The sequence below is a fragment of the Myotis daubentonii genome, chromosome 3 (assembly GCF_963259705.1).
Source record: "Myotis daubentonii chromosome 3, mMyoDau2.1, whole genome shotgun sequence".
In the NCBI taxonomy this organism is placed as follows: Eukaryota; Metazoa; Chordata; class Mammalia; order Chiroptera; family Vespertilionidae; genus Myotis; species Myotis daubentonii.
The window spans coordinates 200753387-200770443 of record NC_081842.1 but is presented as its reverse complement, the minus strand read 5'-3'; the positions used below and the strand labels follow the sequence as shown (position 1 = coordinate 200770443).

The window sequence follows — 17057 nt, the reverse complement described above, 5'->3', positions numbered from 1 at the left end:
GGTAGGGAGACAGTTTATAGTATATACTAGTACACAGTACATATAGTACATTATACATACTTACATAGAATGCTTATATGCTATATAAGTATTATGATATATAAATAAAAATATAATAATACTAGAGGCCCGGTGCACGAAATTCGTGCATGGGGTGGGGGGGTGGCTCAGCCCGACCTGCACCCTCTCCAGTCCAGAAGCTATCAGGGGATGTCCTACAGACGGCTTAGGCCCACTCCCCAAGGTTCTCTGCTCTCTGCGGGGCCTGGCTGCTTTGCCGCCATCGCAGAGATGAACCACCATGCCCCGCTGTCCACTGGGGCCTGGGGGCTTCTCCACTGCCTCCACGTGAACAAAGCCCCCGCGCCCTGCTGTCCGCTCTCAGCGGCGGGCTGAAAGGACTAGGGGACTCAGGAGGGGCTGAGGGGACTGGGCATCACCATCTTGTGGCCATGGGTGCCACCATCTTTGTGACAGCATCAGGATCAATTTGCATGTTCCCTCTTTATTAGATAGGATAACCAGATAAATAATATATATAAATATATCCTATATAATAAAATCCTAATATGCTAAGTGTTCAGTCGACTGGTTGGCTGTTCAACCAATCAAATCATAATATGCTAATGATATGCTAAGGCCGCACAACCACTCGCTATGACATGCCCTGACCACCAGGGGGCAGAGAGTTGACTGGTAGGTTAGCTTACTGCCGGGATCTGGCTGATCGGGACTGAGCGAGATGGGCTGGACATGTCCTGGAGCCCTCCCACGGTCCCTCTTTAGCTGGTCAGCCTCCCGTATCCCTCCCTGGCCCGATTGTGCACTGGTGGGGTCCCTCAGCCTAGCCTGCACCCTCTCACAATCCAGTACCCTCAGGTGATGTCGGAGAGCTGATTCCAGCCAATCCCACAGGCCAGGCCGAGGGACCCCACTGGTGCACAAATTCATGCACTGGGCCTCTAGTTATATAATGATATATTTATAGTATATTATAAACTATAAGTAGTGCTTTATAAATATAAACCTATGAATGGCTAACATATATCAGTGCTTACTATGAGTATGGCATTGTCCTCACAGTGTCAGCCTCATTCATTCTTCACACCCACTTTGGGAGAAAGGACTACCCCCATTTTAAAGGCTGGGTAGAGTGAGGCTCAGCAGAAGGGCTTTGAAGAGACAAGTCAAGGCTCTGGGACTTGAACCCAGGCCTGTGTGCCCCACATGGCCCCAGACCTTTCCTTCCTCTGGGGAAGAACCCTTGGTGCCCTGGTGCTCTTGGGGTTCATAAGTTAGTGTCCTGGCCCTGCCTCTAGACCAGTGGTTCTCCACCTTCTGGCCCTTTAAATACAGTTCCTCATGTTGTGACCCAACCATAAAATTATTTTCGTTGCTACTTCATAACTGTAATGTTACTGTTATGAATCGTCATGTAAATATCTGATATGCAGGATGGTCTTAGGCGACCCCTGTGAAAGGGTCGTTCGACCGCCAAAGGGGTCGCGACACACAGGTTGAGAACCGCTGCTCTAGACCCTCCAGTTTGGCCACATTCCTTATGTCCCCTCTACAGTGTGGGCTGGGGGACAAGGGAGGGGCACGTTCTCACCTGTTTGCAGGTTTCCATGAGGGAGGCAAGGAGGGTTCTTGATCCGGAGGAGCTGCCGCCTCCTCCTTGAGCCCTGGTGGGAGGCCCGTGACTGAGTGGCACCCACGCCTGGACCCCGGTGAAGATGCTGTCCCATCTTGGGCACCGATGGGCACTCGCCCTGCGCTGGGCACTTCCACAGTCTCCTTTCGGTCTCCTCGCCCCAGCGAGGAGGGACTTGTTCTCCCCCTTTCCTAGGTGAGCAAACTGAGACCCAGAGGGGCAGTCAGGTGCCCGCCGTCACACAGCCCTTCAGGGACAGTGCCGGGACTCGCCCAGCCCTTTGGATGGTGGAGATTGTGTTCTCTCCGGGGTGTTTGAGGGGCCTTCCTGGGGCCCCCAAGTCACCTCTACTTTGGAGTCCCCAATGCCTCCTTGCCTCACCAGGATGCATTTATCTGGACTCAGAAATAATTCTGTCCTAATTTGGAGACAAAGGACTCAGCCATTTGTCCACAGAAACAAGAGAGGAAGGGGACAGTAAGATACTACTTTCCTGGGGCGCTCCTATTTAGCCCCCCACCCCATCCCCAACATTCAGGTCTGAGCTGCACCCCTATCCAACAAGGCCGCTGGTCCAGGAAGACCAGCCCTGCACCCAGCCCAGGCCCCCCACAGGCACGTGGGGCGGGACGGAGAGTGTGGCTGGGGTGGGGAGATAGCAACCAAGTCTCCGGAGACCACACCCTAGCCTGTCCTTGGAGGGAGGTGGCTGCCCCCCTTTGGGAATCTCTGTGGGCGGGAAGGAGGGGACAATTTAAGGGATTAGATTAGGAGCTGCAAGGGAAGGAAATTAACCCAGCTCAGTGACAATGGCTAAACCCCATCCCCCAGCTGGGCTCAGCCACCCCATTCCTGGGCCAATGGTGCCATCATGTGGTCAAATTCCTTCATAGCAGCTCAGGCCTGTGACTCCAGCCCCACTAAGAAAGATCCTTTAATGCCTAGGTCCAAGGAAGTCCTTGGGATCATCTATTCCAGTGTCAGAAGACCATTTCCCAGACAGAGAACTGGGGCACCCAGGTGGCGGCAATGGGTGAGTGGGAAGAGTAGGGAATTTGGGGTCTAACAGGCCAGGGCAATAGCCAGACCATACAACCTAGGGTGTCCAGCTAAGTATGAATTTATCTCCGTGACAATAAGGAGCCAGAGAAGGTTCTCGGGCAGGGGTGTGACCTGGGCAGAGGCTCACCGCGGACCATCACTCTGGGACCAACGTGCATACTGGATTAAAGAACAGGCAGGAGGCCGGTGAACCTGCTATCGTCCCAACCTGTGGGAAAAGGGCTAGAACCCCTTTCAACAGAATGTCTGATGCTCAGAGAGGCAAGGTTCTGGAAAGAAGCCTGGCTTTAGAGCCAGGATCCCAGTGTTCGAATCCTAGCCCTGCCCCTTGCTCGCTGTGTGACACCTCACCCCTGGCAGCCTTGGATTCCCCTTTTGTGAAACCAACTTATCCAATGAATCGCTGAGGAGTCTGAATTCGAAATGGTACCTGTCTATTCCCTAGCACCTAAAGGATGATCCAAAAATGGTAACACAACGGGTGACCTCAATCTGATTCTGACCCCAAATACTCAAAGGTTGCCATGTCCCCATGAGCAGACCTGGTCTGTCCCGTGTCAATATGCCCACCTGAGCTCTGGTGGCCGAGCCTCCCTCCAGCCCAGCAGCTCCGAGAGGAGGCAGGCCCCGCCCCAGGCAGCAGGCCTCCCGCAGCGCCTGTCTCTTCCCTATTAATTGCATTTGCATCTGGAGCAGATGGCATGCTGGGACTCCCCCTGCACCCCATTTTTCACAGAGCACCGGTCTACGAGAAAACCGTGTAATTAAAAGAGGAGAATGCAGAACAATTCCCTCAGTGGACCTTGCCATCTTCCCTTGCTTGTAAATCCATTAATGAACTATAATTGCAAAGACAAACCTCTTATTGAAACCTGGTAACCAATTCACTGTGGGGCCAAGAGGCTCCCATTATTATCCAACACGTAAGGAAAGGAAAAAATCCTAATGAGCCTAGTCCTGTTTATCTATATTTTTAAAAATAAGAAATAAAAACCAACAAAATTATTGGTTACAAAGTCATGCACCGTCTGCAATAAACTGGCAGCCCCAGGGAGATGCCGGCTCGCCTGCTGCTGGGATTTGTTCATGACCTTCTGCTAATCCAGCCGAGCAGGGAGACGAGGGAGTGGGGTGCAGACGGTGGATTGCGGGGGGACCCAGAGTAGCTGTGGGGAGAATTATGATGAGTTAGCGCAGGAGTCTGGGCCTGAAAGACCCTCAGATGCGGGCTCCGCCTTCCTCAGAGCCTGGCAACACGACCCTGGAAGAGCTGGCTCCCCTCCCCAGACACAGGGACCAGGGGGACCCTGGGTCTAGTCCAGGCAGGGCTTCCAGCAGACCCTGACCCCACCCTTGGGGTCACCTGTGGGTCCTGTCCACCAGCACCCAGGCGCTGGCATCTGATAACAACCCCTCCCCCTCCTTGAGGAACCGCTGCTGAGCCTTCTCAGTCCTCGGGGTCTTGTGCCCTGAGCCCAGCCTGGACGGGCACAGGACCCGCTGACCCAGGAGGCTGAATTCTGTGAACTCGGAGCTGGTGGGCTGAGTGTGGGGCTGGGGACCCACACTCAGCCTGGTGTGAGGTCCTGGTGGAGACCAGAGACAAGAGGACAGGGAGACCGAGGCCTGACGACACTGCTGAGCCCAGCACCTCCTCCAGCTCCTTCATGGGGTCCCATCAGCCCCGTTCTGTGCCTGAGCTGGTTGGTGTGAACTTCCTGTCACTTTGACCAGGAGCCCTAACTCGCCCGTTCTGGCCCAAGGTGCCTGCGGTCAAATCCCCAGATGGCTGTTTTCGCTGCTTCTCCCACCAGCTGCCGTGCACTCTCCCACTGGAGCAGCCCTCCCCTCACCATATGGCAATCCTGGGCTCTGCTCTCTCCATTTGTTGCTCTCATGGACCATCCTGAGGCTCAGCCCCAGGACCCCAGGTCCCACCCCCCTCAGCTCAGCCTGGACTGGGGACTGAGCTGGGCCTGACAGGTCAGGGGACACAGCAGCAGCCCCCGGTCCACCAGTTCTAAGCTTCTGGGTTGTGGCCTCTGGCAGCCTTTGCTCCGTGGGCCCCTCCCTGTCCCCCCGCTTGCTGGGTGGGGCTCTCACTCCCTGCCCAGCCCCTACCTGCCCCCCTTTGGGGTTCAACCCTGCCCCTCTGCCCTCGGGCACCTGGGTGCAGCTCCAGGCTCCTCCAGGACCTGGTGGCACCCTCCGCTGAGCTGTGAGCCTGATCACTGCCGGGAGGGGCGGGGGGGGGGGGGGGGGCGCGAGAGAGGCCGCCGGGATCTGCTGAGCACCTACTGTGTGCACGGGGCTGGACGTTCATGGTCACAGGCAGCAACACTGGGTTCCTGCTGTGGTTGAGAAAGGCCTCAGCGTTAGGTAAACCTAGGAATCCGGCTCCTCACCTACTCGGGCAGCCCCAGCACTGGGATGGGTGACACTGCTGCTAATGCAGAGGGTCCCTGGCAGGATTCACCAGGGCCTCTGCCACCTGCAGTTTCTCAACTCTCCCTGCCAATAAGGACTTGGTCCCAGCCAGGGACCCGCTGCTCCACCCCAACAGCGGCCGGCCATCCTGCGCAGGACCCCGCAGGGCCAGCCTCACCGTCACCGCACTTCCTCAGCTGTGACGTGGATGGGGGACCCTGCCCACCCCATCCGAGTGCTTGTGGGAAAACATGAGCCCCATTTATCTTTTCTTAATTTCTATTTGTTGATTTGAGAGAGAGAGAGAGAGAGAGAGAGAGAGAGAGAGAGAGAAAGAGAGAGAGAGAGAGCCTTGTAGCCAGCTCTCTGAAAGCCACAGTCACCTGAGTGGGCCATGCTGGAGGCTTCCACCTGGCTGAGACCCAAACAATTGCCAGTGTTGGGCGCTGGGCCCAGCCAACCCACAGACCCGCGACAATAGCAGAGGGTTGCTTTGAGCCACCGGGTTTGGGGGCGGTTGGTTACCCAGCAGCAGATAACTGCAACACCCCTGGACTGGAGAGCTACGGGCAACCAGCAAATGCTGCTTTTCTCTTTCCCAAGGATGGTCGCCCAGTCCCTGTGCGCCTGGAAGAAGATATAGGCCTCCCGGCTCCAGGGCCAGCGGCCAGGTAGCTGGCGTCCCCATGTCAGCTGGGTCCCGGAGGCAGGTGCTGTGGGGGTGGGGTGGGGAATAACCTCGGATGAAGGGGAGTGTGGGCTGAGCAATTGCCACAGGGTGTGACAGGAGCCTCCTTGGACAGCAGAACACCCCAGCCCAGGGCCAGGCACAGAGAAAGGGCTCAGCGAAAGGTGTGCGTGGTGGTGGGGGTCCTGTCCCAGGGCGGCCCGTGAGGTGGGGTGCTGTGCGGCCCCGTGGGGCGGGGTGCTGTGCGGCCCCATGAGGCGGGGTGCTGTGCGGCCCCGTGAGGTGGGGTGCTGTGTGGCCCCGTGAGGTGGGGTGCTGTGCGGCCCCGTGAGGTGGGGTGCTGAGTGCCGTGGCTCCTGGGTGTTGCTGGGGGTATTCTGCCTCCTGACTGCCTCTAAGGAAAGCCTCCAGGATGCTCTGAGCTTCCTGTGAATCTGGTAGCAGCACTAAAAACGCTCCATTAAACAAGAATGAGTTCAGAAAATCAGCTCAGCTCCCTCTGGGAGGCGAGGAGTTGAATTGTCAGAGGGACGCTGACCCAGGGGGGCCTGGGGGAGGCCGGCAGACCCCGGGTGGGGTTGGGGGGTGTTGGGAGTCCACAGTCTTTCCCTTGTGCTGCCCCTGAGGTGGGGGTGCAGCCGTCTGTGTTGAGGGTCGGGGTGAAGCTTCTGAAGCTCCAGGAGCCAACAGAGAGGACGCCACAGGGGCGCCTGGGCCAGCCAGGCTCAGGCTGGGGCCCTTCCCTCACCTCTCACACTCTTACCTCATGTACAGCCCAAACCCACTCTCTTCCTCCAGCGATATCGGGGGGACAGAGCACCCTCATCAGTGGTAAGTCCCTTAAGAGCAGGGACTATTTCATAGGCCACATCTCCCCACTGTCTGACATGGGGTCTCTGCTCTGTAAGTGTTTCTGTCTGCATGAATGAATGAATGAGTGAATGAATCAATGAATGAACGAACGAATGAAGGAGTTTGATGGGGAGCCACTGCCCTTCTCTGTGCCCTTCTTTTGCTGTCCTGGAGTCCTGGATGCAACTCCTGTCTCTCCAACAGACCCAGTGCTGAGCAAGTCATTTCATTCTCAGACACTCAGCTTTCCCATCCGTGAAATGGGATGACTTGAGTCTGTCCTGGGTAGAGTTACCGAGGGATGAAATGAGATCATGGAAATGAAAGTGTCATTGAAAAGGCAAGACAAATATGAGCGGGTTACGGGTTTAGAGCAGTCGCTGTCATCACTGTTACCACCTCTGTCATCATCTGCCATCACCCCATCACCAGCCACCCTTCCTCCTGCTCCCCAAATAACCACACCGCCTCTGGCCCACTCGGCCCTTAAGTTAAATCACATTTAATTGTTTTTCAAAAAGGAATGGAGACGTCAGAAGAGATTCACAGCACTCACAGTCAGAGAGGGGTAACTAACAACAGGAATATATTAAGCTTTTGGTTAAAAAATGCAAACGCAGTCCCAGTTACACTTGCCCTTGTGTTCTCACTCATGCATTGCTCCCAGACACACACATACACACACGCCCCAAACTCCTGCGCTCCCAGCACTCCCACTCACACACACCCCCCCTGGCAGGGCTCCAAGGCTGGTGGCCGAGGGAGAGGCCTGCTGCCATCCCAGGCGCCTGCCCCTCCCAACCCCCCCTCGCTAAGTGACAAAGCTAGGCTACACTCGGGGCTCTAGCCGGGACTCTGTGGGCCGAGTGGGGCGGGGAGATGGAGAAGCCGCAGCAGGGACAAGCGGCCTTAGACGATCCTGTTCTCCATGACGGCCAGCCGCTTACTCACAGCTTCCAGTGGGCGGAGTCAAGGAGAGGTGCACGGGGACCAGCGTGGGGCAGTCACATGGGACCCGAACTGCAGACCCCCACTTCCTGTTCCTGCAGAGTCCCCCTCTTCCAGCACTTTCTCTCACCCCCGGAATTTATCATCCACTGGCCTCAGAATGGTGCTCTCCAAACACAGCCAGAACCACGAGCCCCGCATGTCCAGATGCAGGCTGAGGCCTGCTGGTCCCCCACCGAGGCCTGAACCAGCCAGGGGAACTGCTCGAGGCCCAGCCCATCTGAGAGGGAGCTGGTGTTGGTCACGTCACCCAGAGCCTGAGGAGTGGGTGTCCCCGGGCACTGTGTTTTCCTGAGTGTGCCCAGGGCTCCATGTGTGTCCGTCTCTAGATCCTGACCTCTGCCTCAGTTTCTCTGTCTACCCTCTAGGACCCTCCGCTTCTGATAGGGTCAGTATCAAAGCTGGGGTCAGCCCATCTGGCCAAAATTGAGCCTGCCTTCAGCAGGGAGCAGGCAAGGAGGAGCTCGCCCCAACCCCACCACAGCTCCCCTCCCCACCGTGCCTGGCCCCTGCCCCGCCTCCTGTCCCCGCTCCTCCCCTTCCCTGCATCAGCCTCTGGGAAGGATATGTTTCCTGGTCAAGGCCTGCAGCAGCCCCTCCACTTTGGCCTGGAACTTCACAATGGACTCACATTCACATGGATCTTCCTCTGGAATGGACAGGAAGTAGAGAAAGACAAGGGGGTGTGAGGGGTTTCCAGGCAGGGAGGTGGGGTAGTCACTGCCCAGGGCCAGGACTAGGGAGTCTTGGGGGAATGTGTGGCCCAGGACATTGGAGGGGGCAGAGATACATAGAATTCCTGAGACAGAGCCCCCAGGAGTGATGGAGGGCGACCCCTGCATGTCTTCCTGACCCCCCCAGAGCCCTGATAAAGAACTCCAACAACAGCACCACTGCGCTGAGCACCTACTGTGTGCAGGAAAATGCTGTCAGGGGCCTTTATGTCATCGTGGTGACTCCTCACCCCAATCCTTTGTATTTAAAATCATGAATCTCATGTACAAATGAGGAACCTGAGAAGTGAAACAGCTTGTCCATGGTCAACAGGTAGTCAGTGCCAGAGCTAAGATGCAAATGCAGGCACTTCTGGCCCTGGGGTCCACACTCTGCCCCTGGGGAACAGCTGGCAAGGTCGCCAGGCAGGGTCAGGGGAGGTGGCAGGATTCAAACCCCAGCTCCTCCAGTTATTAACAATTGTTCGATCCCTCTGGTCTTGGTTTTCCTATCAATAAAGTGGGCATAAAAATATTCCTCCCGAATAGGATTGAATGATTTAATATCTGGAGAGCACTGAGAACAGTGTCACCCATGTGATGAGCCTTCAATAAACATGTTTGCTGGTAGGAAGAGTTAGACTGGCCAGCCCACCTCCTGGTTCTGCCAGTTCTTGGTGCCACCCCAGCTCCTGCTTTCCCCCACCCACACCCAGTTCCAGGGTGGCTCCATGCCCACCCCAGAGCCCACCTGCCCCTCCCCTCCATGCCAGCGCTGGCCTCACTCACCCACACAGATCTTCTTCTGCAGCTTCATGCCAATCTGGTTGATGGTCTTGAAGTCCGCTGTGTAGAAGTAGTGCTCTGCCACGGGCTCCGAGGCGATCTCCCTCAGCTCGTCCTCCACGGCGTTGCCCACGCCCACGGCAAACATCTTAAAGCCTGCAAGAGGGACAGGACAAGTAAGGCTGGAGGTGGGGCCAGCAGCCCAGACTGAGCCTCTTGGAGGATGCCTCGGAAATCAACTAACTCCAGACACCTCCTGGTGGCAGCTGCTGGAAGTGCAGGCACGATGCCTGGGACAAAGACATTGAAGAAATAAACATTTAACTGAGATTCTACTATACGCCAGGCCTGTGCTGACTCCCTGCCCTGGGGGCTTTGTAACCTCATGTAACTCTCATAACCATCCTCTGGTGGTTATTACTATCCTCACTTAATAGGCAATAAAACAAGGCTCAGGTGTGTCCCCAAGTGGGCTGCCTTTCAGCAAGGGTATGTTCTTGGGAACATTCACCTGGAACAGTTCCAACCCCCTCCCACTAGAGGGCCACCAGCAGCAAGCCACTGACTTCTGGGGCCTCAGTTTTGTCGCCAGTGTCAGAAAGACATGGATGCACCAGTCCGTCCTCATTCAAATAGAACCAGGCTTCGGGGCTCTCATCAGAACAGACACTGAGACAAATTACCGGTGGGTTGTGCCACGTGCCCCTGGCCATCATGGTGTTCGGGGTCCGGGAGGGCGCACCTACCAAGGTCCTTGGCCTTCTTGGCAGCATCATTGATGTAGTCCTGGCTCCGGCCATCGGTGAAGACGATGCCCACCTTCTGGGCCCCAGGCCTGGCCCCGCTGGACACAGCGAAGGAGTTGTCGATGAGGTACTTGAGGGCAGCCCCGGTCATGGTGCCCTTTTCCATGTAGGACATGTTGCGCACGGCTGCCTTGATGTCCTTCTTGGTGTGGTAGCGGCCCAGCGGGAACTCCTGGCGCACGGAGCTCGAGTACTGCACCAGCCCCACCTGGGCCAGCTTGTCTGACACGTCCAGCGTGTCCACGATCTGGTTGATGAACTTCTTCACCAGCTCGAAATTCTCCGGCCGCACACTCTTGGACCCATCGATGAGGAAGACCAGGTCAATGGCCGAGCTGCCTCCGCCGCCACTGCAGACTGGGGAGTGGGGACAGGCGAGGAGAGGAAGCTTAAAGGCAGTTGTCCATCCGACCGCTGGCCGGGCACCCACCACACACCGAGCTCTGCGCTGAGGGTCATCCCATCTTGCCCTCTAACTCTCTCTAGAAAGCCAGCGGTTGCAGCTGGAACATCATAAGGCCCAGAGGTCATAGCACCAAGAGATGAACTCAAGATGTGTAACGCCTTCCACCACACCAAACCGCCAGCCATTGTGTCGGAAAGAGGACATTAGGCGGGAATTTTCGGTGACATCAAACTCTAGAGCAGTGGTTTTCAACCTTCCTAATGCCGCGACCCTTTAATACAGTTCCTCATGTTGTGGTGACCCCCAATTTCATGGTTACAAATTGAACATAATTAAAGCATAGTGATGAATCACAAAAACAACATGTAATTATATGTGGGTTTTCCGATGGTCTTAGGCGACCCCTGTGAAAGGGTCGTTTGACCCCCCAAAGGGATCGGGACCCACAGGTTGAAAACCGCTGTTCTAGAAGGAATCTATCACCTTCGCGGATTGGTGTGGGAAGGCTCAGACGGACTGAGAAGTAGCCCAGACCCGTCCCTTCCTCAGCCCCCTCCCCAGGGCTGCCTGGGCCCAGCCCACTGACCGTTGCAGGTCTTGCCGTCACTGTTCAAGGTGAAGCCCTCGCGGCAGGCGCAGGAGTAGGAGCCCGGGGAGCTGACGCACACCTGCTCACAGTCATGGTCTCCGGTGGCGCACAGGTCTGACACCACTGTGGGGACAAGAGGGGACTCGGAACCTCACAGTCGCAGGGCCTGACTATCTCAGCCAGGACGGCCCGCACACACTCAGGGAAACGGAGGCCCCTCCCGGGTGCGGTCCAGGCCCCAGAGCTCAGCCCAGGGCCGGAATCACTGCACCCGGGCTGACATCCCTGAAGAAGGGATGACGCTGATTATAAAACCAACACTTCCTGCTAAAAAGGTAAAGGCCGCAGGGACAAGGGTCTGCTTTGCTGTTCCGTTCACCGCTGTATCCCGCGTGTCTAGAGGAGCTCACGCAGCGGAGAACGCAGCGCGGACAAGACGCTCAGCCGACATCCGCCACATGCCGCCAACTGGGCGCTATTCCATGCGTCATCCCATTGGATCCCCACAATCAGATGCAGGTTTTTCTCCAACGCATTTTCCAAATGGGGACCTCACCCTGGCCCCGCCCATCCTGCTCGAGACCCCGCCCCTTAGGACGGGTCACGCCCCAAAGACTGCGCACAGCCCCACCTCCCCTCTTAGAAGGACTAAACCTTCTCCCGCCCAGGACCCCCGCCGCTCCCATCCTCCCGCATCGCGGAACACTGACGCCCAAGCCCCGCCGCCATCATGCACAGGCTTTTTAGGGCCTCTCTTTACCGGATTCCCGCCCCCTGGTCCCCACCGGGAGCTGCCACATAGAAGGGTTCTTGGATGGCCTCTGCCAGATCAGCGCCTCCGCCCCGCCCTGGCCTCGCCCCCGATGCTGGCTCCAGCTCAGTCCCGCCCTAGAGCCCCCGCCCCGCCCGGCGCCCCGCGCACAGCAGAAAGCCTCCTGGAACTTCTTGGCCAGCTTCTCGATGACGTTGTAGCTCTCCACGTAGTCCACGTGCTCCTCCTGCGGCTCGCTGGCGATCTGGCGCAGCGTGGCCTTGTCCACGCGGCCCACGCCAATGGCGAAAAGCTCGACGCCGCTGGCCCGGGCTCGCGCAGACACGTCCCGCACGCTGTCCTGGGGCCTCCCGTCCGTCACCACGATGACCACCTGCGACACGCGGGATGCTGTGAGGCGCTAGGCCGGGCCGGGCGCACACCCCGGGCCGGGCCGCTGGCGGGAGAGGAGACCGAGCCTAGCTGGTTGCAGGCGGATCCACTGCCCCGCCAGGGTTCTGCCCCGGGAAGAGAACGAGGCTAGAGGACAAGACAGGTGTCCTCTACGGAAAGACCAGGCTGAGGTTTCTCCCGTCCCACTGGGCCGTCTGATGTCTCCTGCATCCGGCAGGCAGAGGTCGGGACCAGGTCTCCCCACCCCCACCCCCTCCGCCCAGACGGGCCTCTCAGGGGGCCCAAGTGTGCCCAACACCGTGCCGTCTGCCTTTTGGCCACCAGAGGGCGGCAGAGGGAGGGGCCCTTCCCACCTAGATGCCATCAGAGGAAAGGAGACCACCTTTCCTCCCTCCCTTCCCAGGTGCTAGGTGTCCTTTCCACAGAGGAAACGCCCGTCTGCCCTCCTCCCACAAGGCTCCTCTGTTCTGCACCTGGAAAGGGAGACAGAGGGGACCCTGGCGCGGAGCCAGGCCCTCATCTCCCCCTGCCAGAGCCTGCCCTGAAGCTGGGTCCTCACGGCTCTGCCAGAGGCTGGGACTGGGCATCCAGCCCCCTTGCCTGCTTCTCAGCTTCTGACCTGGATCTGCTCTGGTTCCTGGGTCCCCTCCCCTGGCCCGGGTGCCCAACCCCCGCCCTGTGACCTGTATATAGTGGTTTGGACAGGGGTTAGACTTGCAGCTCCCCCACCAGCCACAGCTCACCTTCGAGCCTCTGTTTCTTCATCTGCAAAAGGAGGTTGTGGTAAGATGATTCAGGGTCAGAAGCCAGGAAGGGGGACTATGATCTGTAGCATCACTGCCCTGGGTCCCATGGGGAGTGAGCTTGCACAATCTCTTCCCGGCCGGAGGCCTGGGCTCCTGGCTCTGAAAACCTGGCCCAGACTATTCCCGGCAACAGGCCTTCGTTAGAGGCCCACTCCACTGTCTCCCTGAGTCCCCTTCAATCCAGCTTTGGGACTTTCCATCCACCTTGTAGGGCTTCCCACGGGTGAATTCCAGGCAGAACGTCTAATTCTGGTGCCGGCTCCCCGACCTCTGTCTCTGTCTCAACGAATGGAGGACCTCTCCTCCCGTGCCCACCCCAGGCCACTGGCCTGAGCCGGGGTGAAGCGCTTAGCTCTGGAGACGTGACAACTCCAGATGTCACCACCCACCCCTTCACCTCTCTCCGTTGGGACCACCCGGGCCACCACATCCTCCCAGTCACCTTGACCATCAGCCTCAGGTCAGAACTTGTCAGTGGCCCCCACAAAATAAGACCAGCAGGCTGCCCGAGGTGTCATTTCTTGGATGGCTGTGATGGTTGGGCTCTATGCTACTGTCTGGGAACACTTCTCCCACTTTTGAGCTGGGCAAGCTGCTGACGCTCCCTGTGCCCCAGCTTCCTCCTCCGTGAAATGGAGACATGTCTCAGTCGTGCACTGCGTGCCAGAGAGTGGGGTACAGAAGGGGGTGAGGAAGAATGCTTCCCTGGGCTAGGGCCCTGGGCAGGTAAAGGGCAAGTCTCCCGTCCAACAGGACAGCGATGGGGAGGTTCGGGAGCCTGTGCAGGACCAGTCGGGGAGAGGACTGGACTCGAAGGCCCTGGGCTGAGTCCTGGGGAAAAATCACACCATTTCCCAGGTCTGTGGAACACCCAGCTCCGCCCCGAGCCCCCGCTGACTGTGCGACGTGTGTCTGAGCCCCTGCCCTCGAAGGCGTATTAAATAAACCATTAGCTAGCGCGGAACGGGGCTCATTCGGTACCAGGCCTGTTCTGAGCACTTTGTGTTATGAACTCGTTTAGTCCTCCTCGGAGCCCCTTGAGGAGGCTTATGTGACTCCCATTTTACAGGTGAGGAAACTGAGGCACGTGAGATGAAGTTACTCGCTCAGAGGCTAGTGTGGTGGAGCAGGGACTTGAACCCAGACAGGCTGGTGGTGATGCCCATGTCCTTGACCATCACGTGAACATCTGAACTGCCTCACCCTGCCTGCGAGGAGCCCAGACTGCCTGGGAAGCCAAGGTCAACTAAACAGAAATAATCAAATACATCCCTGGGGTCCGAAGGGTGGGGAAGATGGGTTCGGCTCTGCCACTTCTCTTGCTTGGGCCTGCTCCCCACCTGTAAATGGCCACCTCGCAGGGGTGCTGGGAGAATTCCAGTGTACGCAGGCAAAGCTCTCAGCACCCAGTGGGAGCCTGCAAACTGGGGGACCCCAGCAGGGCGGGGGAAGGGGGCGTGTACCTTGCTGATGTCCGGGGACTTGGCGCGACCGCCCTCAGCATCACTCAAGGCCTTGGTGATGGCGAACTGGATGGCCAGGCCAGTCATGGTGCCCGTGGACAGCGGCCGGATGCGGCGCACGGCCTGAAGCAGCGCGGCCTTGGACAGGTGGGCCCGCAGCGGGAACTCCTGCTTCACGGAGCTGGCATAGTTGACCACGCCCACTCGGGTGGCATTGGGCCCCACATTCAGCGACTCGATGACCTGGGACAGGAACACCTTCACCTTCTCAAACTCCACGGGCCTTACGCTGCGCGAGCTATCGACAACAAACACCAGGTCCGTGGGCCGGGTCCGGCAGAGGTGCCCTGGGAGGAGGAGGAGGAGGGAGGTGGCAAAGAGCAAGGGGCAGGGATCAGAAGGCTGGAAGAGACACTCAGGCAACGGGGAAGAGCATCAGGGGCTACTTGGACACTGACCGGAGGCCTCGGGCAGCGTAGCCTGCCCTGGAGCCAGGCTGTCTTGAGCCTTGACCAGCATATGGACTCGGCCTCACAGCTCAGCTCCTGGGAAAGAGGCTCAGATTCTGGCCTTGGGTGACTCACTTCACCTCTCTGAGCCTCAGTTTCCTCATCTGTACAATGGGCTGATAATCCCTTCCTCCCAGGATCCTTTGAAGATGGGCAGAAGTGCACATCGGGTGCCAGCCCAGGGCTGGGCCTGCAGTGGGTGTTCAGGGAGCAGCAAAGGCAGGCTGCCCTTTAAAACCTGCTGCTCAGGTTTGTGCCCAGAGAGCCTCCATAAACAAGGAGCAGCTGTTTCTCCGGTCTGGGCCGCAGGGCGCCGAGGGTGGGCCCTCCGGGGTGGACGCGGCCTTGAGGCCCAACGCAGCGCCTGTCAACATACGCTCTTTCATCTGAACATCAGAGCAAATCACCAAGTGGACCCAGTTTCCCTCCCTGGCGCGGCCTGCTGGCTGGTGTCCAAGGGCAGGGGAAGGGGCAGAAATGTCTAGTAGCTGCCATGGCGGCCTGACCAGGCGGGCCCCCAGGGCACACCCCCCAAGGAGAGATGTCTGTCCAGACTCCCTGGGAGGCAGCTCTGGGAGCTTCTGTTTCCTCTGCCGTGGGGAGAACGGCTACCGCTTGATGAGGTCACTGGCCTGGGCCTGCAGCCAGCGGGGCTCAGGGCAAAGGCTGTTCCCTCTCCACCCACAAGGAGTCCAGACTGAGCCCAGCTTCTCCCAAATACGGGAATGGGAGCGTGCTCTCGGCGGCCCCAGGTCCCAGCTCCCAGCCCCAGTCCCCTACCCAGGCATCAGAGTTCCCCCAGGGGCCTTAGAAATGACCTTGCAGCCACTCCCTGGTCCCCTCTAGCTAATGGCACAATGGGTAAACTGAGGCAGGGAGAAAGAGGGAAATGGCCATAGCACAGAGCAATGATCAAGACCCAGAAGTCTCTGGGGCTCTCTCACTGGGTGGTCTTAGGTCCTCCCCTGTGCAGCCTCAGTTTCCCCATCTGTAAGCGAAGAGTTGGGTATTCCAGGATTCAGGGGCCACGGCTGAAACTCTGGAAAGGGTACCGCATGCATGGAGCCCAATCCAGGATGCGCTGAAAGGGCTGGTGACCAGAAATGGAGCCCCCCGACCCCCAGAGGTACACGCCTCACAGAGCCATGCGCTCAACCCTGGGCACGGTTCGGCCCCAGGCATCAACGTCTGTTGAGTAGCTTCTGCCCTCAGCAACCCAAGAGACAGCAGTCCCTGCAGCATGAATGGGCCCTGCGGGCAGCCCAGGGCCTGAGAAACCCCAGGAAATACTAAGGCTCCAGGGAGAAGCCCACTCATGGCCCCGACAGGACAGACTGAGGGTCACTTCAGCCCTGGCCCTGTGCACGTCACCATCTCTGTCTGCTCCCGCGCTGGCCACCCTGCCTCTCGCCCTCTCCTCTCTTGGATCCATTTGCTCTCTGCCCATCCCAGTGCCCAGTCCCCAGGCTGTTGGCCAGCGGCCAGTCGTCCAATGTCCCCCACCTCACATAGGGCCCCTCACCTCTGGGTTGGGGGGCGAGGCCATGTGTGCGTGGAGCCAGGTGCAGCAGCAGCAGAAGGCAGGGCACGAGGACAGCACCAGGGATGACCCTCATGGTCCTGGCAGCGCGGGCAGCAGCCAGCACAGCTGTGGAGGCCAGGAGGCTCTGGGTCTTATCAACCTTGCCGCCCAGCCTCCCAGCCAGGAGGCCCTGCCCTGCCCCTTGCCTCCTTGGGGGGTGGGGCCCGGCTAAAAGGGGCTGTGTGTGTGTGGTGTGTTTCCCTCCCTCCAGAGAGGGCAGGGAGGAAGCCGGGAAAGGGCTGGAGAGGCCCCCGTAACCACAAGGCCTCCTTTGCCTCCAGAAGCAACCAGAGCTGCAGCTGCAGCTCAGGAAATCTCAGGTGGGTGGAGGGCGCTCCTCCAGCGGCTGGAGCCTGCGCGGACCTGCGGCTGCGACTCCAAGGCCAGGGAGACCTGAGTCCTTGGCCTCACACCCCAGCCCTGCCCTGCGGCCTATCCCACACCCCGATCTTCTCTCACCTGCAATTTCAACCCCAATTTTCTCATTAAACACACCCCCCTTCTCCGGCCTCGGCTACCCGCTGCCTCTCCACGTGAGGCC

The 17057-nt window shown here is 58.6% G+C and overlaps 1 protein-coding gene across 1 annotated transcript; it reads right to left on the bottom strand.

Annotated features, from left to right (window-relative positions):
- Nucleotides 1-7169: 7169 nt before the first annotated feature.
- On the bottom strand, nt 7170-16550 carry MATN1 (matrilin 1). Its single transcript, XM_059686117.1, has 8 exons — nt 16457-16550; nt 14426-14772; nt 11914-12136; nt 10989-11114; nt 9937-10353; nt 9194-9346; nt 8260-8340; nt 7170-7642 (listed from the first exon to the last, which is right to left on the bottom strand). The coding sequence occupies exons 1-8, from the start codon at nt 16548-16550 to the stop codon at nt 7593-7595; spliced, it is 1491 nt and encodes a 496-aa protein (XP_059542100.1). The 3' UTR covers nt 7170-7592.
- Between the last annotated feature and the right edge of the window lie 507 nt (nt 16551-17057).